The sequence below is a fragment of the Paramisgurnus dabryanus genome, chromosome 12, assembly GCF_030506205.2.
Source record: "Paramisgurnus dabryanus chromosome 12, PD_genome_1.1, whole genome shotgun sequence".
NCBI classification, from domain to species: Eukaryota; Metazoa; Chordata; class Actinopteri; order Cypriniformes; family Cobitidae; genus Paramisgurnus; species Paramisgurnus dabryanus.
In genome coordinates this window covers 297,417-321,747 of record NC_133348.1, presented here as the reverse complement: position 1 = coordinate 321,747, position 24,331 = coordinate 297,417, and the positions used below count along the sequence as shown (strand labels likewise).

Genomic DNA, 24,331 nt, shown 5'->3' with positions numbered 1-24,331 from the left:
TTACTAAAAACATTACCTGTGTGCATTTTGAGGTAAAACAAAGGGCCCTGAAGTATTTTAAGATATGTAAGTGCAAGTTGTTTTCAGTTTGGAGAGCTCTTAAAGTGTTTAAGTCTAGGACTAGTCTAATCCCTGTCCGGGAAACCGCCCCTGTGTGGTGCATTTTCATGTCTATCAAGTATGATAAAAAGAGAAAAATGTTTTTATTGGTTTTCTTTTATCTATTACTTACCCAATATTAAAAGTATTAGGATTATTTAGAATTTTTTACTCTAAAAACATTTAATCCCAAATTTAATCTCAACAGACGTTGGTACTGTATGATAACATTTATATTTTAAAATGGACAAAACTAACCACAAATTAAGAAGTAAAAAATCAAGTTCTCAATCCCCCAGTTAGCATATAGGTCTTCATTTTGATTAGTTTAGAAATAATATATACATTAACTATTTTTTTAAGTATAAGAAGTTACTATTCATATTAAAAGAGAAGTTTTCAAATAATTTTCAAATCAAACTCTGAGAAAAACATCCCATTTAGTATTTTATTAGTTTAAACCACAACACAAGGAGTAGTGCAGCCATGGCATCAGGGGCACAATACATGCTACATGTACAAAAAAACTTTTGAATTGGAAAAGGTTGCCCTTGCATGAATTTGGTGTGGTGTTCATGTAAGTAAACATTACAATATATTGTAATACTTCAACACAGGCAAAATTAATATCAAATAGAGCACGGAAGTTCTTTTTTAGAAACAAATCCAGTGCCCAAAATGTGCAGTTGTTGCAAATGTCTGGTTTCAAAGAGCGATACCCTAAACCAGGTCTGACCTCTATAATTTTAAACCCCTAGCTGCACGTAAATGTATGAATAAATACAATTTTGAAAGATTCAGCTATCTTGAAAGAGTCAGGAGTTTAGATTGATAAATCTTGAGGCAGGATTCATTGCTTTACTTTAAACTTAATGAAACACCACTGAAAAAATACATTTGTAAATTCAATAATTCATTTTCTTGCTTTGGCCCCACATAAATATGCAAATTGATATGCAACTTGTTTAATGTTTAAGGGCATCCATAAATGCCTTAAAAATGAACTGCACAGCTTGTTGGTTTAATGGGAATATTTTTGGACTGACATATGTTTGTCCTGTTTAAAAGAATACTTCAGTCGGGATCAAACAGTGTTTTAGTCATGATGTGGATCTCACAGATTTGATGCCATATTTGGTCCTCCTCAGGTGAAGTACATGCTGACATAAAAGAGAGAATATACCACCCACAGCCATTCCCACCAATGCAATACAATTAGATGTACAGTGTCACATCTCCCCATATGATGATCTTTCCAAAACCAATTATCCATCCGATAATTATGGTACATCAGAATTGAAGTAAAGCTTATGATCGTTGTTTAAGCAAGATGGAAATGAGGGAAGTACTCTTAAGGCAAACCTAATGGCATGCAAATAAACTACATTTATATTCACTTACAGTACAAGCACATCTGAAGGGAAAATTTGATGGATGCAAGCTTATCTGTTTGTCCCATCCAGATGAGTGGGTAAATCTGGACCAGTTACATTAAGAATCGATTTGGCTGACATTAAGTAGTATATGGTACACATAGCTAGCATCAGTAAACTTGAACAATAAATAGTATAGCTTAATTTAATACAGCACATCAATGATGCGCAAGCTCCAGTGGATTTAGAAGGTACTTCGCACACTCTTCACATTTTGGCAGTTTATTCTGACAAATCATTTACATATATATATATATATTTATTTATGTATATATTTCTTTAATTCTATTTGTGCATGGCATGATCTGTATTTGTGTACAGTATATTTTTACAATGTATGCATGAATTGTATGTACGCGTGTCTGTGAAGGTGTCTGTTTCATATGTGAAATTTGTTAGTAAAGAACATTCTCATGCACACAAGTGTTGAAAACACAGGAAGCGGATTCATTGAAAGGTAGTCCAAGCAAATTTTTTTCGGTGGAAATAGCTGCAAACTGAATGGAACATTAATTTGTGCAGTCCTTGGCTCTTTATTCCAAGAAGCTCATTTTTGCAGGTCACACTGGAGCAGTAATACGATGGACGGGTCGCTCTTTGCTGCTTCTTTGAACTCTTCCAACGAGATCTGGTCGTCGTTGTTCCTATCCATCTTACTGAAGATTTTGTCGACTCGCTGCTGAGGCGTCAGGCCGTCCTCATTCATCTTCATCATTATAACGGTACCCACCATCTTGTAAATTGCCTTTTAATAGAAGCAAAAAGAAAATTTTGGATTAAAATCTGAAGTGGGCAATATGAGTTTAGACCCACATCCATTCTTCCTATCATTTCCTGTCCTCTTTCCTTCCAATAGAGTTCTTACTTAAATGAACTGAACAACTAAAAATTTGCAATTTCATCATGAAATAAAGCATACAAAACAATTAAAGTGTGTTTTTTTAAAGGAGACATATCATGCTAAATCCACTTTCTTGGCTCTTAAATGCATTTTGTTGTATATTTGTAGTGTTTATAAGTACATAAAAGTTGAAATTAGTCTCTTCAGGTGCTTTGTTGATATCTTTATATTCTGTTTTGGTCATATTTTCCAACCAGTTCTGATTTTTCTATTATCTATTACGTTTTTTGAACAATTACGTCACAGTATTTGCAGCGGAACTGCTAAATAAGGACATCGACTTCCAGCCCAACACTACGAGCAATCCGCCATTTTATATTTCTCGCTGCGATATTGTAGTCCAAGCTCAAGAATGCAGAAGTTACGAGAGCGTAAGAAATGTACTCACATCTGTGGGTAAAGTCATTTTTGTGTGCCCGAGGCACTTTAAGGATAACTACTTCACCAATCTCCGCCAGTATAAAGAAGGAATTGCCGATAGACTTCGTCTGATTGAGGGGTCAATTACTTCTTTCTTTGGAGACGACGAGCAGAGCCCTTCGGTAAGCAGTTTATAACTTAAAGTAAAAAAGTAAAGTACACGGTGGTCATGGTTTAGCAGTGCTGTTTCTCACTCCGAAGGCTGCAGCCTGCGGAGATCGCTTTTGGGCATCAAGCCTGGTTTAAGTTAACTGAGCATCACATTTGCAAGTCATGAGCATATTACAACAACTTACGATTAACTAAGAATAATAGTAAACTTTATAATTGTTAATATTCTGAAATAAGACCGTCTTGATGACGTATGCAGCCTAGATATGCGACCTCCGGAGGCTGCAGCCTCACACCATTGCGATACCTCCATACGAAGACGTTGTTCTGCAGGTTCGTCGTCTTCATTTTCCTCTCAGTACGTTTCCGACTCTGGCGCGAACATATAAGGCTGGATGGACAAGTCTTCCGTTGTTGACATTTTGTGAATAACGAGTAAATAAAAAGTTTCTGTGCAGCTAGATAATCGTATCTCTGCTATAAAACTACAAAAATGGCCGAACGGGGTGGAGTTTAACCGAGTGTCACCTCTGCAACCTGGAGAGGGGGCAGGGTATGACGTGCATTTAAAAAGACAGTACCAAAACGAGTTGCTCTCAGATGCACATCAGAAAAGGGGTAGAAAGGGGGCCTGTGGGGCTATAATAATGAGGAATTCAGACCCAAGCATTGCAGTTTCGCTTTACATAGACCACAAATAGATGATTTATATGTAAAAAGGACAGATTTAAAAGCATGATATGTCTGCTTTAAGTCCACTGTGCAGATTTTAGCAACATCTAGCAGTAAGATTGTTAATTAGGGATGCATCGATACCGATACTGGTATCGGCTATCTGCCTCGATACCACATTTTCTAAAGTACTCGTACTCGTTAAAAGTCCCCCGATACCTGGCATCGATACCGCGGTCTGAGAAATGTCTATGTTTGAGTGGCGTGTAAGGGGTTAATGGCTCTTGTGTTGTCTAAAGAGGCAGAGTTTACAACAAACTGGAAAACTAGTCATTTGTTTTTTTGTTAAGTTATATGACTAAAGCTGTTACCTGTAAATTTAAATCATGTTTTTTTATTAAGTACTCGGTATCGGTATCGGCAAGTACTGAAATGCAAGTACTCGTACTCGTATTCCAAAAAAGTGGTATCGGTGCATCCCTATTGTTAATAGCAACCAACGGCTTAGTCAGCAGCTCATCTCCTCACTTTCAAAACGCATAGTGAAGCTACGGTAGCCGCCACAGAACAAACAAGTCATTAGCTGCGTTTCCATTATAGATTTGCGCAAAACCTTATTGTTATTTTCTAAATGTCGAAAAAAAACATTTGTGAAATTATGTTGTTTCCATTAACCGATGATATGCGACTTTTCCTCTCGCGATAAGTACTTTTAAAAAAAAGTAACTTAAATATTAATATGTACATTTATAAATTAATGCTTTACTTTACTCGTTACTTCAGAAAAGTAATATTATTCTGTAATGCACGTTACTTGCATTACATTTTTATGCACCACTGATAATACAGTTATGTATATTATATAGCATTTCTGTTAAGAGAACCTCCTAAAAGTTACACAATGCACCTGTCCAGCATCACTATAATCCTCCCCAAAATTGTCTGCATGCATTAGATCTTTTTGCTTGCTTACTGTACAACATTCATGTTAATAAAAGCTGTTGGTTTAGAGGGACCTAGGTTAAACATGATCGAGTTAAACCCCAAACCTTTCCTTCCATCTTTCCTTCTGACCAACTCTACTGTCCGTACTCTACTGTAACATTTTCCTGTAGTCAATAATTTTGTCATCTTTGAATATCAAAATGACATTTAAATGTTATTTCCTGAGAAAATATATATATATATATATATATATATATATATATATATATATATATATATATATATATATTTTAAACCGTTTGAATGTTACTCAACACCCTTGCCTGATTTAGTGTATGTGGATTAATGTATATGCAAATTAGTTCCCGCCTCCACCAGCTGATTCACTTTAGCCCACACAGATTACTTAGAAAACATGGAAAATGTGACTAAGATTTGTCCACGTTCACACACGGGATGTAAAGACACAGGATCAACATGATGAAGCCAATACAGAAGTAATTTAAACTGCAATTCATTGACCGGCCGTGAAATGCCCAACTTTACAGTAGAAAATAATATGTTTACAGCCTGGTACAAAAATAGTTTTAGGTCTATATAGCTAATTTTGCCCTTCATGACAACTGTGAGGGGGTGAATTTTTAACTCATCCGTTTAAATTATATTAAACTTTAAAGTTCTTCATAATTAAGGGCGTGGCCACTTGAGTGACGGGTGAACTTCCACAGCTGTCACTAGAGTCCAACTAGGCGGGTGTGGTTTCAGCAACAAGCCTCCTCAGCTTCACCCACGTCCCGCCTTTTTACCCATTTTCGGTTATTTGCGAGTGATGCGCGGTGACGCACGGCCAAGATGGCGACGACAGGCACCACCTACTATTGGCTTCAAAAAAGCTCTTCACAAACCTATGGGTGACGTCACGGACACTGCGTCTATATTTTTACAGTCTATGTTCAACATGTTGCTGTGATTGTTGCTTGTGAAGTCAATGTCAAGACGTTTTAGAAGAAAATACTCATCAATGGTGTTGACTAAAGAATTTGCACATGATTCATATTAAAGCATATTAAAAATGCTACATATACATTAACTTCACTAAAAACCAGTGGCGGCCGGTGACTTCTTTTTCGAGGGTGCTCGATGCAAAGTTCGTCACAACATGTATGTAGATCCTGTGTGCATCACGTGTCTTGTCGAAAATAAGTGCCTGCTGCAGACGCGTCTAAAGAGTTTATGATAAAAGAGATGCTCGTGTTTGCCAGATACTCTCATAATCTCATGCGTAATCAGAGTTTACTGTTAAGGGAGTGTCTTGCGTGTATTTTGTGAACGTGAGCGTCTCTTTTATCATAAAAGGTTTTGACACGTGTGCAGCAGGCACTTATTTTGACAAAACGTGTGATGCACATGGTTTACATGATGCAACAAACACATTTAAATGGCCAGAATAACTTTAAATGGCCATAAAAAGTTTATTCAGATAAAATTAGAACGATATATGTCGATTGCAAATTGCAAATGGGTTTTATTGCTTTTTGCAAATAAACAGAAAAACAGACTGAATCAAGTACCTCAATGATCTCAAGCATTTCAACTCGTGTGATTTTTCCATCTCCATCCAGGTCATACATGTTAAAGGCCCAGTTGAGTTTCTGTTCAAAGCTGCCCCGTGATGTGATGGATAGAGCGCAGATAAACTCTCTAAAGTCGATGGTGCCGTCTCCGTTCTTGTCGAAGGTTCTGAAAGCATGCTGAGCAAACTTTGAGGCATCACCATAGGGAAAAAACTGCAAAAAGAGGTCAAACGATACAATTAATAACTTATATGCTTGTGTTCACATTTTCTTATATTAAAAACTTGCATCATTTTAGTGCTGCAGGCTTTTTTACCAACATTATGTTGCATGAGGGTCATTGTATAAATTGCATTTTAATACCATGTGTTGGATAATAATATTAAACTTACAAATCAAATTACTGCTGATTTTGAACGGACTAATGACTATAATACTGTATACAAAATGCAAGTTATGTTGCCCAGGGATGCTTTTACTCTTTTAAAATGTGTTTAATATTAATGTTGCAGAGCTTTATAAGTGCCATTTTGTTGCATACTATAAAACCACTGATATGAAGCAAAAGACATTAGTAGTGGGTGAACGTGAGTGTGTGTGTTAACTAAGACCATCAACGCCCAGTGCGGTGCCTCCCTCGTTGCAGAAGGCTGCAATGCGGACGTGAGTTTCATAGTCAGTGTGTGCGCATCGGCCACTACAGCAGCGATACAGAGTTCCTCTTTGAACTGAAGCATCATTTCTCTTCTAATACCATCACCCTCACACTGACTAAGGGCAAGATTTCTTTCACTCGTTCCCAATGCAGCACCAGCCAAAGCACTATTTGTCTTCTATTGCACCCAAAACACCACTAAATTCCAATCTAATGAGCGACAGGAGGAGATAAAGTGTTTTCATATTGGCGTCAAGCTGCAGAGATATGAGGACTTATAGCACCAATATATCATGAATCCTATTGTCTAGCCAATAGAGGGAAATAGTATGTATGGTATAAACATTTTTAATATACATTACCTAACATTTATGAGGATACAGTTATCTGGCTGCTAAACTAAAAAAATCACAAAAGTCTAATGTTAGAATGAAAAAAAGTTCATTATAATTTCAAAGCAGATGCCATGCACAATGAATGAGAAATTAAATTAGCATATTTTGTGTGTATTTGTGTGTGTGTGTGTGTGTGTGTGTGCGTGCGTGCGTGCGCGTGCGTGCGTGTGTGTGTGTGTGTGTGTGTACCTGGTAATTATCACGTTGTGGGGACCAATTGTCCCCACAAAGATAGGAATACCAGTGTTTTTGTGACCTTGTGGGGACATTTTGATGTCCCCATGAGGAAACAAGCTTATAAATCAAACAAGATGATGTTTATTGAAAATCTAAGGTACAAGAAAGGTTTTTGTGATGGTTGGGGTTAGGGAATGGGGTAGGTAAGGGGAATAGAATATACAGTTTGTACTGTATAAAATGCATTACGTCTATGGAATGTCCCCATAAAACATGGAAACCAGAATGTGTGTGTGTGTGTGTGTGTGTGTGTGTGTGTGTGTGTGTGTGTGTGTGTGTGTGTGTGTGTGTGTGTGTGTGTGTGTGTGTGTGTGTGTGTGTGTGTGTGTGTGTGTGTGTGTGTGTGTGTGTGTGTGTGTTTGTCAGAAGGGTTACAAATGGATGCACTGGAGTTTAATGTCTTATAGTACTCCATTTACTATGGCTATAATATAAAATGCTTTAATGGAGGTTTTTGTGGAAGCTGGTACTATAGATCGTATAGGTGCCTTTAATTTGCACATGCAAGTTACCTAAAATAGTATTTGACAAAAGACTGTAAAAGCTTTTTGGTTATAACCAAGGGGCAACCTTCATCTCTGATGAAGCTAACACAAAATGATTTAAACTGCAATTCATCGACTGGCCGCTAGAGACTGGCTCCAAAAGGGAGTCAATCCCATAGACCCCCATGTTAAAATGCCCAACTTTACAACAGAAAATAATGTGTACAGCCTGGTACAAAAAGTGATTTTGGTCTGTATAACTAATCTTGCCATTCATGACAACTGTGAGGGGGATGAATGTTTTTAGTAAATCATTTGTTTAAATTATATTAAGCCTTAAAGTTCTGCATAATTAAGGGCGTGACCACTTGAGTGATGGGTGAGTCGAGCTAGACGAGCGTGGTTTCAGCAACCAGCCACCTCAGCTTCATCTATGTCCCGCCTCTTTTCCCATTTTTGGTTATCCGCAAGATGCGCAGCAAAGATGGCGACGACAGGCATCGCCTACAATTAGCCTCAAAAAAAGCTCTTCACAAACCTATGCATGATGTCACGGACACTACGTCCATTTTTTACAGTCTATGGTTATAACTTCATCCTTTATTTATAAAAGTGCACTAAAGTTCAATGTAAATGTTTTATATATGATCTGCACAACAGCCCAACCACTTAAAAACCAAAGGTTGATAGTTAATAATAATAGAGGTCGCTTTTTTATTTTTATACTTGAGGACATAAAAAACTAGTATGCATCTTTCTTTCTTCTACTTTAACATACTTTTACTAAATTAGGAATCATACAATCCTTAAAGGGATGGTTCGGCCAAAAATAATATTAAATCCATGATTTACTCACCCCCAAGCTGTCCGAGTTGCATATGTCCATCGTTTTTCAGACAAACACATTTTCGGATATTTTAGAAAATGTTTTAGATCTTTCAGTTGATTAAATGTAATGTTACGGGGTCCACCCATAGTCCACGACCTTCAAGTCCAAAAAAAGTGTGTCCATCCTTCACAAATTAAATCCAAACGGCTCCAGGATGATAAACAAAGGTCTTCTTCCGGTAGCGCCGCCATCTTAGACTCCTCTGTATTCAGGAGAGAGTATTAGCGTAGTGTACGCACTTTTCTTAGTGACGTATGACAAATTCGGAGGGCGGGGGCACAGAGCAGCAGCAGAGTAGCCTCCGTAGGCTGCGTAAGCTCTCATTCTGAATGTGGACGCGACTAAGATGGCGGCGCTACCGGAAGGTATTTATTTTTGTTAATAAAGTTTTAAATATGGATATTTCTACAACAACACTGCGCGGATTACCCTCAGAAGACCTTTGTTTATCATCCTGGAGCCGTTTGGATTTAATTTGTGAAGGATGGATGCACTTTTTTTGGACTTGAAGGTCGTGGACTATGGGTGGACCCCGCAACATTACATTTAATCAACTGAAAGATCTAAAACATTTCTAAAATAACCGAAAATGTGTTTATCTGATAAACGATGGACATATGCAACTCGGACAGCTTGGGGGTGAGTAAATCATGGGTTATCATTTTTGGCCGAACTATCCCTTTAACAAACTATGGAGATTAAATCAAAGGCAACAACTGCAGAACGTCCAAAACCCTCCAGTTGGGTTTGCAAGGGTCCTCAGATCTAATCAGAACCAAAACAGCACAAATTCAAACAAAATTAAGAGATCAAACACAGCACCGCTCAATGAGGATGCAACACACATAAAATATCTAAGTTTGTGTACTGTCAAACTCCAGAAACTCTCTGGGATAACACTGGCACCGTCATAAGCCCTTCCAGACTGGCACAAAAGAAGGAAGGAGCTGAGATAGGAAGTAATGCACACTGTGATGTACCCTGCACACATGCAAAATGATTCTCTCATGGGGCTGGGCCTTCTGCTCCATATGGCCTTGCCCTTCACAAAAGTAGAGGAGAGAAAGAAAAACAAACAAAGTGCAAGGCATGAAGATCTGGGTACTGCTGTGCCCCGTTTCAGTGCAAAATGCACTTATTTTGTTATGTAAAACCAGAGTGATTTTAAAAATAACCATGTAGGGATGGCTATGAGATGCGATCTGTGATTCTTTCTTTATATTAATATATTTTCACTTTCATTTGGATGGATCCAAGCACATCTGAAGACAGAAACAGATCTTGGCATACTGTGAGATCTGTCAGGGGACTTGCTAACACATGCAAATGCTGCCTGAGTTTCGGTTGTTTCTGATGAGCATCTAAAAGAGACAAATAGTAAGTTGCTATATTCAAGGGAATATGGAACAGTTCAATGTCAGCTTATTTGCATTTTCGCCCCTACTCATGGGTACTGGAACAATTTTATGTGGGTGGGACAAAACCCACTCACCTTTTAAAACCAATGATATTGCACCCACTGTCTGTATACTTGCCACAGCGCCATCAGGCAACTCCATTCCACCTGAAAAATGCCCTAAGAAATTAAACTCCACTCCGCATTTTAGTTACAGCCCTGACTCCCACGCTGCTGCTTCCTCAAATTTATTCCACTTGGCTCATTTAGAGTCCATATAAATGAAACTCAATTTCGTGTTTTCACTACTTTTGCCAACTGGCCTCCCGCAACACAACAAGATAAGCAAAGCTTTTAGGCTTTAAACGCATGGCACCAGAATACAAGACAATGCCATCTTCTCCAGTAAATGTTTGCTTCCGATGCCCATGCCTCTTCTGACTGTGTTAATAAAAAAGTTTATTCATGGCGCCTTTAACAGAAGCTTTCATCTAAACCATCTAACACCTGCGAGTAAAACATTACAGTCAATAGGCTTGAATGAGAAAAGGGCTGTAGTGTTTTGGATAAAGGAGTAGGCTGGTAAAAAGGGATTACAGGTTTGCATCTCATAGGAGGCTATTCATAAGATAATACCATTGCATCACTGAGCAAGGCAATTTTACTCCGAAATGCTTCAGGATCCCCCTATGGCGCATGAATGTACTATAAGTCACTTCAGATAAAGTATATTATTAATGAATAAATGTAAATGAGTGAGAAATAGAAGGTGAGAGAGACAGCTGGTAAATGACAAATGTACAGTTAGAGTAATAGGCAAACTGCAAGATCAGCCAAAAGCCCTGCAGAGAAAATCCAGCTGCAAAGTGAGTCTTTAAAAGCCTGTGCAATCTGAAGACAAGCTGATGCCACTCCCTGTGCCAAATCTCTGAACCTCTGCGCCAGTCTACACCCCTCCAAACTGCTCTTAATGCAGGCCATTCGACAATGCCAGAGTCAAGCCAGAAGGTATGGCAGAATACCTGGACCTTTTAAAGGAAAACACCACCGTTTTTCAATATTTTACTATGTTTTTACCTCAACTTAGAAAAATTAATACATACCTATCTTTATTAAATGCTTGCACTTAATCTTTGTACAGCGCGTCATAAATGTGTTAGCCCCGTACATTCATTAGGATCCAAGGGATGAATTAGAAGCCACCAAACACTTTTCCTTTAACATTTTTCTGAACGAAGGTTAATCAAATGCCTGTACATGTAGGATTATGCATCTGCAACATGGAATGAAGAGATTGTCGTTAGAATAAATAATCTTTCCAAAGGATGAAGTTATTGCTCAGAGGTTTAAGGCTCAGGAGATCTCCATGAATTCTTCATCGAGTATCAAGATGCTTTTCTTAAAGCGCCCATCATATGGTATTTTAAAGTTGCCTAATATTGTTTTGGAGTACCTACAACAGGTTTAAATGCATGCAAGATCAACAAACGCTGTAATATTCTCAAAATATACATTTTTATTAGTGCTGGGAAAAGATTAATCGCGATTAATCGCATTCAAAATAAAAGTGATTTTTTTTTTTGGCATAAAATGTGTGTGTGTACTGAGTGTAATTATTATGTATATTTAACCACATACACATATTCATTTCAGATTTTTTAATTTACTTTATTTAAATTTATATATAATATAGAATATATAAAAATATAAATAAATATATGTACACATGTAAATGTTTCTTTAATACGTACATGAATGTGTGTGTGTTTATATATACATAATAATTACACACAGCACACACTCATATATTATGCAAAAAGCACTTTTATTTTGTATGCGATTAATCGCGATTAATCTTTTCCCGGCACTAATTTATATATCAACTAATTTCTCAAAGATGCTGAAACATTTTAAAGATTCAGATCCGTAGATCCGTGTCTAAAATTCTAAACATTAGTATTACAGAGGATTCGTTAAAGGGCTGTTCACATTTCAAGTCTTTTGCGCATGCAAATACATTATTTTATATGTTAAAAGAAATCAAGAGTGACGCAGTTGCGATGCACAAGCAGTGCGACACGCCCTTTTTTCCAGATGCTTTGGTGCCTCATTTGCATTGAAAATTCTTAAACTTTTCAGAATTCCGTGTCGAAATCACTTTGGAAAAAAGGATGAAAAGTGGCGAGGCCTTGTTTTCCACGCATTTTTTACATTTGTCTAAAACGACGACTTCTTTTGGTAGACAATTTCTTCATTTATCATACACTTTCAGATAAAAGACTTTGCAGACCGTTTACATTGATGGACAGCTACATTACAACCTGCAATAAGGGTTATTTTACAAAATCCATCTAAGTGGCACTTTAAAATTCCAATAGAGAACGTCGATAAAATGGATGTAGCTAACATCACCAATCGAGCTGTCATTACACATAACAGTTTCTTTTATTGTGGAAAAAGGGTTATTAAAAGGTAAGAAAGCAATGGTTATTTTAAGAAAATTTGTATGAATTGTTCTTTGGGAAACCAAAAATGGATCACATCGCAGTAAGGAACCCTTTATAGCCCTTTTTAAGAGTGTATATAGTACACCTCCAATGTGAGGATAGACAGCTGTTATAGATTCAGTGTGCTGCCTTCTACAGCACTATTGACTTGAACACTGATAATAGGTTGATAGTAATGACTGTTTTGGAAGACTGCCACATAACTCACATCCACAAACACCTAACTGTGCTGCATAGTGGTCAACACTGTCAGACATCTATACTGTCTCGTTTTCAGGATGCTGGCAAAGGTGTTGTGATCAATACATTTTGTCTAATTTATCAAATTCAGCTGATGGTTCATCTTTTCTAATACCCTGTATGGTTTCTTAAAGGTGTGCCATGTACTTTCTGTGCAGTTTTAAACGGGAGAGCAAAATAATGATCGATCTAAAGAGGAATTGTTTACAAGTTTGGAAGTAATAAAATATAGAATCTAGCTTATTTTAGCAATATACACTGGGTCACATAATAATATAATGCCATACCTCACAACCCAACAAATGACTTACACATCACTGATTCTCCCTCTCTTTGACATAAGAACATTTCAAAAAGCTTTCTTCTTCCTTCAAAGCAAAGTGCTTCTCTGCAAGCAGCTGAATCATGAATAAACAATGTGCTATAATTTATACAACCTATCCACAACAGACACAAGTTACTTACTTGGATAGGCCAAGGCAAGCATTCAAAAGGTGAATGTCACATTGCCTTGATGTCATTTTCCTGCAGTGAAAATGACAAAAGCTAATGAAGAAGTTTTCTGCGTATTCAGCAATAAAAGAGCACCATCTGTACTACTGTAGCTTTTACATTAGGGTGATGTCAGTCATCACTATGACTGTAATATAGATTATGTTAACCAATGGCAGCATTATAGCATCCTTGGTTTGAGTTGTTTAATGGTTACTGTTGTTTTACTGCTTTCAATGAATTGTTTGCAACTTTTGGCTATTTTTGTTTTGTACCTATTCTGACCTACCGGTCAAGCTTTTGCTTTGTTAACCAGGAGACCTTATAAATTTCAGTAAAACTGCAAAACTAGCTTTTGTAGTAAATCATGACTACTGTTCAAACATTCAACAGGGTCTCAATTTGTATTGGTATCACTACCATTCACACATCACAACTAAAGTACCATTTAAACACTGTGATGTAATTTTCCAGAAATGACCTTTACTCCCCCTTTTCAATCTCTGTTAAACGAAAGCAGTTTCATTAGACATGTAGTTTTGACAGTGGCGGCTCGTGACTGCTCTTCCGAGGGGCGCAAATTCAAAATATGTGTTTGTTGCGTCATGTTAACCATGTGATTCACATGTTTTGTCAAAATAAGTGCCTGCTGCACACGCATCAAAACCGTTTTTGATAAAAGAGACGCTTAAGTTCACAAAATACACGCAAGACACTCCCTTAAAGGTAGGGTAACAGATTTGATCCTGAAACATTTTTTGTTATGCTGGTTAAAAGTCTCCTCACATCCTGATAGCAATCACTGTGTTAAGTTGTTTAAATGTATTTGTAGAAATTTATGTCATCTGTGAAAGGCGTAGGACCAAAAAATTTTCAACAAATCATAGATTTCGGTCCGAACGGACGTTTCCATTTTTGTCCCTCATACGTAAGCGTAATTTGAATTCCCACCGCGCAGCGAGTCCACGCAGACACCATACGTCATCGGCGCGTTCACGTGCGCTCATCTCCTGTCTGTAAACATTGAGAACATCAAACTTTTCTGCTGAATTCACAACCTACACAGGAGGCACACAATGAAAGACATCTTTTATACATCTTTTACAGCAAAAACTGCCTGGATCAGCAAGAGCAAAAACCCAAATTAACATCGGTAAATTTACTGCTTTACCACGAGATGAAAACAGCTGCAGGAGGCAAAGGGTTTGAAAGGGTCGTTGCACTGTTTATTTTGGTAAGGTAGGTACGCGATATGTTTGTACTGAGATGGATTCAGATATTCTACTTTGATGAAACATTGTGTTGCTTATGAAATTTGTGTTCGTTTACGGATTAGCTTAACGATATAGTTACTACGTCTACACAACCGAACGTGTGCTTAAACTAATTTGGATGTAAACCAGTTGTTTGGTTATTTTGTAAGTGTTATTCACTTTGTACTGCAAAGTTTTCTCACTGCTGAATGAGACATGAGATGTGACCGTCTGATCTGTGCGTGTTCATGTGTTTGGAAAGAGGCGTGACTTTGGATGGCGATTTGACTTGAGGGTGGGATCGGGATTTCATTGCTAGGCGGCTACCGTTAGCATTTTTTTTTTAAATGTGTTACCCTACCTTTAACACTAAACTCTGATTACACATGAGATTATGTGAGTATCTGGCAAACGCGAGCGTCTCTTTTATCATAAACCCTTTAGACGCGTCTGCAGCAGGCACTTATTTTGACAAGACACGTGATGCACATAGGTTCACCCAACGCGCCGAACACATATTTTGAAATTACCAACCACACACATGACGGGATATATACATGTTGTGCCGAACTTCGCATCGTGCGGCCTCGAAAAAAGAAGTCACTGGCCGCCACTGAGCTTTGATTCTCTTGTTAATGTCAAATCACACTGATAAAACCCTGCCCACACCCACTAACTGACAGTTCTGAATGACCATAGTTTCAGCCCTCACGAATTGTACGCTGTCCACCATATCTCAGAAGTGAGATACTATTGTCTCAGACTGTATTCACAGGAATCGGATCTATTTTAACCGTTCTGAAATTTCTGAAATTCTTCATTATCAGAAATGTTGTGATTTTTTCTGATTATTATTGACAACAACTTACATTTTGAAGTGCATACAGACTGTCGGCAAAGACTCTCGCTGTCACTGACAACATCAATAAAAGCACTTCTTCGACTAACCTTTCTGTGAGTAATAGCACAGCTGCAGAGCAAATTCAAGCTCTTTTAAATGAACTGTGCACCTATTGAATTGCAAATCACTGTCTAATTAGCCTTGGAATGATTGAGTATCGATGACATGTTATGGCAATAAATGTCTAATTAGCAATTTCTGAGACATAATGCACATCCTTACATATCTGTCTGGGGACAACCTATCAAATGATCTGATGTTCCAAGTAGAAGGAGACACAGACATTTTTTTTTTCTCTTCTCAGTCAATAATGTTGTCAGCTTGGTTCACAAAGCCACGTTTAAGGGTCTCTGGGGTAGTTTAGTATCGGCATGGCACTTGCAGTGCTATGTGGGGTCATAATACAGATTAGTCCGGTGGTTCGATCTAGATTTTTCTGTGGCTGGACTGTAATGTTCGATGTATGCTTGATATGTACCACTATTAAACATATTTTTAGTGGCCAGCCATTGACTGCTCTGCGGCAACAGATTTAGACACCAAAAACATCTTAACCCTTTAGTTAACTAATTTATCATTAATCTAAAATATATTTCATTACAATCAGTATAAAACATCTCTTGCATACTATATCAGTATGCAGGTATACAACATGCCTATCAGCCTAATACATTCCTCTCATTTGTATGATACTGTATATCAAATAGCCATTAGGTCTGTTAACCTCAATGCATTTTAATGGGCATATAATAAGGTCTCAAACGGAAAATGACTAAGTTAAAGTAATGTCCTGAGAAGAGGGGTCAACACCGCAAATATAACTGCCATCCCTTTCCTCTCTGAAACACATGGGTCATATATAATCAACCTCCCCCTGCACACTCATTGAATTAGATGGGCAATGTGCCCATGAAATAATTGAGCCTGGCTAACTTTACCCCTCCATTACTACAACAGCCCGATGCCATTATGTAAACACGTTTTATTTCTATGCATTCAATTCTTATTCACTCCTAAATAGAAATAACAAAATGCTCATTTATGTACATGCACAATCAAGGTTGAACTCCAATACTGTAATAAATACAGTAAAAAATAATAGTCGATTATGAGATTAGGAGCTTTGATTTCACATTGATTTCAATCTTTGACGTGGACTTACTAAGTCAATATTAAAGATATCGAGGTTGCATTTTCACATACTGCTTTTTACATTATATAGTGGTTAAATCACAAAAAGTGACTTTAGCTTAGCTTATTTGCTGGTGTTTCTAAGAACTGCATTTCTTTTCAAGGCAATTTAAAAAATCAGATTTTGTTATGTAAGTCAACTGTGAGTAAAAAGCCACCAACGATGCAGCTTTAGTAAACATTAACAATTCAGAAAAGAATCAAGCACATGCATGCTAACTGTGATTGTCTTAGATAATATTTAAACACAATTGCTTATGGTATAACATCTATTTGTCCTTTCATTCATATTTCGAAAGTGTTTATAGGGAAGTGTGTGTATCCATATGCATAAATACTGCAGGTACAGTATGTGTTACACACCTGTCAAAATTAAAGTGTTAACACATATGTTAAAAAGTTTGTATCAGAGCTCCTAAAAAAAGAGATTAATGTGAATTAAAACTGAAAATTCGGTCATCATTTACTCACCCTTGTGTTATTACAAACCTGTATTAATGTCTTTGTTCTGATGAACACTAAAGAAAGATATTTTGTGCAATGTTTGTAACCAAACAGATGAGAAGCCCCATTGACATCCACAGTAAAAAAAGATTGAAAGTCAATGGGGCTTCTGATCATTCTTTGTTTATCAAAACAAACAAGTTTATACAGGTTGTAACAACATGAGAGTAAACGATGACATCATTTAAAATTTTCGGTGAACTATTCCTTAAAGGGGACATATCATGAAAACCGGACTTTTTCCATGTTTAAGTGCTATAATTGGGGATAAAAAAGAACTGTTATAAAAAGAATAATCCAGTAACTTAGTTTTGGTAAACCATTCTCTGCAAGCATGTGAAAAAAAATAGGTTATTGAAATTTGGCTCCCCTTGTGATGTCAGAAGGGGATAATACTGCCCCTTAATCTGCACTATCCAAGCACGGCACTGCCATTTAGTGCAGAGATCAGCTCATTTGCATTTAAAAGGACACACCCAAAACCAAAATGTTTGCTCACACCTACAAAGAGGCAATTTTAACAGGTTATAATAAATTATCTATATGGTATTTTGAGCTTAAACTTCACATACGTACTCTGGGGATACCAAAAATGTATTTTACATCTTAAAAAAGTCTTGTGAAATGTCCCCTTTAAACAAATGCACACAAAGGTCCTATACATAAACAAGTCAATTAAGTCTTCTGTGCACTTGCATGCGGTTTGAGTAACAAAATCTGATGTGTTTGCTTAAGTGAGACGTCCTACAGAGTTCATTGTTGCATAAATGTATCATCCACAAAAAATGGCGCACCTAATAATTTAACACTGGCATGTTATTTATATCATTGGCCTATTAACTATGACTAAGTATAATTTAATATTTTAATCAATAACGGGAACTAAATGACTTGTCCCGACTGACCATAAATCACAGGACTCTGCTGGTGGGAGACCTTGAGGTGACATTGGGAAGAGAAGCACCAGACTACTCTAGCGAATGAACGTCAGCTAATCAAGAGAAACATCCAGCCAACCCTAAATGCGTCACAGGACATCACATGAGGCACAAGGGGGTCATCACTCCAACACATATGTTAAGACTAATGGAGAGTACAGAAACTGTTCCTTCAAGGGTAGCTGTGTGTGAGAATCACTTGCTTGATATTATCGTTCATTCAGCTGACGGTACCTATTGACTTCCTTTGTTTTTCCTACTAATGGGAAAATCTAATCCATTTTCTTTCAAAGAGTAAAATATGTTACACCTGTTTGTTTTGAGCAATGGTGTAGTGCAGGTAAAAGTGACATAGTCACTGTGCTTCTCCAGATATATCATGTGCCCTTTCCCTACACCCCCCTTCCTACAGCCATAATCTTTCCTTATCGTCTTGTTATTAAACTGCAATGCAATAACAATGATGCTAAACAGATTAGAAAATGAAACAATTATAAGATAACTAATTATCTCTGATACTGTAGGTCGTCTTACAAGAATTGTGTATGAGGAATAAGATGGCATCTTATTGATCCAGGAAGGCAATTTATCTCTTTCACAAAGACAACCTTGTGTGACACAGAGGTCCTCCATCTTCTCCACAAAGCTACCATTAAACAAAATGGATACTTCAATAAATCTTGAGTATGCACATCATTTATTGCAGCATCCAGTGACACCTTCTCTGGTCTCAGACTGTACTTACACACGATCGTTTATGTCATTCAGATGAATTCTTATGGATGGATTACTCTGTTATGTAATCTGATGTCTATTAGAGCGAAAAACTTGAATCAGTCGGTCAGTTCGCATTTCAAACATCACCACAAAATGTGTGCGGAGTGTGCATTTAGTGTTTGCATGGATCAGTGCATGTGCATGACCCAAAGGATAAAAAAATCATATTTTGCATTTAGTCTTGACTGCAGATTATTGTTCTATTTTAGTCAGTGTTTCAGTCATGATGACAATTTAAAGGGGCCATGGCATGAAAATCTGACCTTTTCCATGTTTAAGTGCTATTATTGGGTTCCCAGTGCTTCGATCAACCTAGAAAATGTAAAAAAAAAGATCAACCCAATAACTTAGTTTTGGTAAACCATTCTCTGCAAGCATATGAAAAAATAGGTCATTGAAATTTGGCTCTCCTTATGATGTCATAAGGAGCTCTTATTATAATAATACTGCCCCTTTATCTGCACTATTCAACCACAGCACCGCCATTTAGTGCAGAGAGAAAGAGAGAGAAAAAATATTTGACAGCACAATTGAGTTTGAATTGCATCAAACCACCATAATTGTAATCAGTGTTTGCACTACATCCGCTCATTTTGCATTTTAAAGGCCACACCCAAAACGGCACATTTTTGCACACACCTACAATGTGGCAATTTAACGTGCTATAATAAATTATCTATATGGTAGTTTTTAGCTTAAACTTCACATATGTGCTCTGGGGACACCATAGATTTTTTGAAATCTTAAAAAATGACTGTGACATGTCCCCTTTAAGTACAAGCAGATAGGAAAATTATCATGATTTATTTAAAGGGGCCATATGATGGGATTTCATGTTTTCCTTTATCTTTGGAGTGTTAAAAGCTGTGCATAGAAAATTCAGAAAGTCAAAAAGATTAAAGTCTCAAACCCAACGAGATTTTCTTTCTAAAAGTGAAGGCTAAAACGCCTCATTCAAACACGCCTCACATATCTAAGTCATTGTGTAGGAAGTTTTGCAAATCAACGTCCAAATGTATACGCAAAGAAAGAAGGCAGAACTTTTATTTTTGCTGTAGTATTGTTGCCGCCCCTGCCATGTCGTGGAGAGGCTCTGCTTTGGGAGCTGATGTTCCAAATATGGTAAGGGGTGTAACATTTCCGCACTGGATAGCACCGGTCAGAGCACACAACACTTTTATTTTTTTGACAAAAAATCGCCACGTTTCAGAAAGACAGGGCATAAAGGAGCCACAATAATATGTGGAAAATAATGTGTTTTTGAACCACGTAAACACATAACATTACAACGAATACACACAAAAAAGTTTTTAGCAACATCATATGACCCTTTTTACTCTTTCGCCGCCATTGACGAGATATCTCATAAATTTTTAGCAACATCATATGACCCCTTTAACTCTTTCGCCGCCATTGACGAGATATCTCGTCAATCAAGAGAAAACGCTTCCCTGCCAATGACGAGTATTTCCGGCTTTCCGCAATACCGCTATTATCCACCAGGTGGCCCCCTTCCGCAACTTTTTAAACCCGGAAGTATTGCCCTATGGCAAGCGCTGCATGTCCGTGTATGTTTTAAAGATCGCTCTGAATGGGATCTCTATGAAAAGTCCGTCACAAAAATTGAATTATCTCTGCTTTTTGCTCAAAATGTGATGTTTTTGCAGAAACCTACCCATATTCAAAAGCTGAATTACAAAAGAACTACTGAAGGTAGGATGAAACGTTTTTTTTTTTTTTTTTTTTAAACAGAGGGTCTATTTTTTCATTTGGTATATTGTATGTTTATATATTTAAAGAAGAACATTTTCTGGAAGGCATTAAACTTTTGTGAAAATAATGAAAAGCGCTGGCGCTGGCTGGCAACTTTAAAAAAAAATGCTGGCGGCGAAAGAGTTAATTAGATATAAGTCAGAAATGTGCCATAAACCAAAAAAAATCCAGATGCCTGCCTTGATTTTTCTGTCTCTTTAGACAGAGTAACTAAAGTGAATGATGTCCTGGAGGAAACAGGCAGATCCAGACAGACCAAACATGTTTTTCGTGCTCAGCATGGGAAAATAAATGTGCATGAGATCATTTATTAAATTTGGAAAACTTTGGCTGTGATGGTGAAAGCGCAGTGAAGGTGCATAGACTATGTTTTTATTTATGTGTGCATAATATATAACCATGTGTGTGTGTGTGTGTGTGTGTGTGTGTACCTGGTAATTATCACGTTCTGGGAAACAAATGTGTGTGTAATGTATGACTGCCCATGTGTGTGTATAATGTTTGACTGCCTGTGTGTGTTGGTATAATATCTAACTGTGTGTGCGTGCGTGTGTGTGCGTGATGTATTACTGTGTATATTATTTGTGACCCTGCCTGTGAAAACCCAGCTAAAGTCATTTTATTGTGATTTATTGTTTTCTACATAAAATCATCCTACATAAAGGACATTCTGTGAAAATATAACCTTGATATATTTAATACTGACTGAGTAAGGCCATGTCAAAGATTGAAATTAAATTGAAATCAATGACTGGAATCAGACTTTAATCACCTGGATTTTACAGATAGGGTCATACATGACAATGTGTGTGTGTATGATTTATGACTGTGACTTTAAAGGGCATTTAAAGGCAAAAAAAGACAAGACGACTTAATGAAATTACTTTAAGGGCAGTTTTCTCACATGTGGAGCGTAAGAAAGTATTCATGAACTCAATTTCATATGCAATTACTGATGAATTCATTCATGTGATAAAAACCTTCACTCTTTTCATCCATTAAATCTTAAATAAAGCTTTAGTGAGCTTCCATTGCACCTAGGTTTTGACTAGAAGATGTCTATCCACATCATCGTCTATGCCACACCAAATCCCCGAACCACAGCCTGTCCTGTCATTCTTCATTCATGTGCCGTAAGATCAGATATAGGGTGATGTTCGATCCAAACACAACAGATCTGGTTTTGAGTTGTCAGGTGAGTTGATGTAACATACTGGTGTCGAACTGGTAAAGCTAACAAGCCTCCCCATTACCCATAGCTGTAGCTCCCCCATCCCTTTCCAGTAGCCACACAACTGATTGATTTTAGCACAAACCGGAAGTCCATTACACAAACCTCATCACCGCTGTGACAGTAATAACATCTGAAACCACATTGAAGCATTCAACACCAACAGACAAAAGAATCTTTTACTAACACCATTTACCAACATCTATCTAGAGATTATTGGGAGGTTAATCACAGAGGTGTTGCACAGCGCTGAGCCGCAAGGTTAATAATTTACCATGCTGTTAGTACGACAGTGTTATAGTTAGAAAAAGGTATCTGAGGTATTTTGTAGTTTACAAATACCTGCAAAATGGTACAATGATGGTTTTAATCAGTAAATGTCCACTTATTTTTCCGAGGAAAAACACGTACTGATAACATTTTTTTACCTTGAAGGAACTATAAGTAAATATCATGGCAATTTTTATTTATTTTACGAGGTGGCTAATTTGTATGTATTTTGTATGACCATATTCATATGATTTTGCTTTCACCCCTGTGACATTGGGGTTCGGGGTGGGGTTTCAATATAGTTTTTTCTATTAATCATACAATTAACTTCGTATAAATTCATATAAATTAGTAAACTCTTACAATACATACAAAGTCAATTTGGAGAAAAGAGTTTGCCAATGCATCAATGAAAATATACATATTGGATTGTTGTCATGTAAGCGTAATCTCTGCATGTTTTCTTTACCATCAGCAAACAAACAAAAAAACAATGTATATTTAATTCTTTTCCTGTTTCTATAATTGTTTTTTTCTTAAATGTATTTTGTAAAGCTCCTCTGCAACAATCCAAAATTCAAAGACAGGTTAGTATAATCCAGTTCAAAGACAGGTTAGTATTTCCATAGGTCTGATTTCTTCCCCTGTCTGGCAACCTATTATTGAAAATGCATGAATCATTTAAAAGATGCTAAATTTAGCAACCAACACGGCTTCCACAAAAACAAAGAGAAAGACGATGCCAGAAGCCTCCCAAGCTTTGCCCACACAAATCTTTCTTATTTCTGGGCCCAGATTATTGCCTCAGAAAAATGTAAATATAAAGGGTAAGGCAATAAGCTTAAGTCATAATTTAAAGCCACATTATAATCTTTTACTACCCATACAGCCAGAAATAAATTTCTTTGGCCAAAAATATGTTTTGAATATATGCTAAATACATTTTGTAGAAAGTAAAGCTTAATAAAATATATTTTTATATTTGAAAATATATATAATTTAACCTTCATATATTAACATATATTTTAAAATGTATTTTAGGGGCAACAAATACATTTATAATTTTGCAACCTATACGTCCAAAAATAGATTTTATTCTGGCCAAAATATAAAAAGTTTGTAAAAAAATGTATACGGTATAAGTTTGAAATGTATCAGAATGTATAAAATATTACATTATAAGTATATTTTTGCAGTTGAAAATATATTTAATTTTAATCTTTTGAAATGTATGTTTACAAGTTTGTAGTGTAAATATAATTGATTTTTTATATATTTATTTTTTAAATATATTTTTTTAAATATACAAAAAAATGGCCATAAAATATATTGGTGAAAACACATTTCAAAATATATTATAGTACATATATTATATATTATAAGTCCCATGTATAGCTGCAGCAATGACACTGTTAATAATATGAAAAAGTAAATGTTTTGATTAATGCCATTAATGTTTAATCAGTGTGTACCATAGTCAAATAAAAGAATATAACATGGCAAAGATGAATGCACATTTATATATTGATTCAATATATTTATAGCATTTTGAAAAAAATACTTGTCGTGGATTTATTGCATTTTGTGGAAAATCATCCGTTTTTATAATAAATCTTTAAAAATCTAATTATGGATTTGAATTTTTTATGTTTTTATAACCTAAATATGCTATGTGAAAGTTTGTAACAGAAAATAGTGGTTTTCATCTTGTCACTTTCTTGGTATAGAAAACATGTTTTTACTGAAATTAGTCCAAATGGATTTATTGTGTTTTGAACCAAACTCTTCATATATTTTTGGTATATTTTGAAATAAATGTATAATTATATTTGAAAAGATATTATTTTTGCCATATGGGTATAGTAGTTTTACTTAAAAATTAAAAAACAGAAATAACTAAATTTTGCTACAGTAAGCAGCATAGTTATCAGCAAATGACAGCTATCAAATAATTAGCTATGCCAACAACCACTAATGATAAATAACTGCATATGCAAGAAGGGTACAAAAAACACACATGCTAAATACTAAAAGAAAAGTAT

General features: G+C 36.4%; 1 protein-coding gene across 1 annotated transcript in view; it reads right to left on the bottom strand.

Moving 5' to 3' along the window:
• Positions 1-533: 533 nt before the first annotated feature.
• The window catches only part of vsnl1a (visinin-like 1a), a 30,615-nt gene continuing 6,817 nt past the window's right edge, over positions 534-24,331 (bottom strand). Inside the window, exons 3-4 of the mRNA XM_065268289.2 lie at positions 6,153-6,368; positions 534-2,277 (exon numbers count right to left, since the gene is read on the bottom strand). Of these exons, the coding sequence (XP_065124361.1) occupies positions 2,080-2,277; positions 6,153-6,368 (414 nt within the window). The 3' untranslated portion in view covers positions 534-2,079. The remainder of the gene's footprint in view (positions 2,278-6,152; positions 6,369-24,331) is intronic.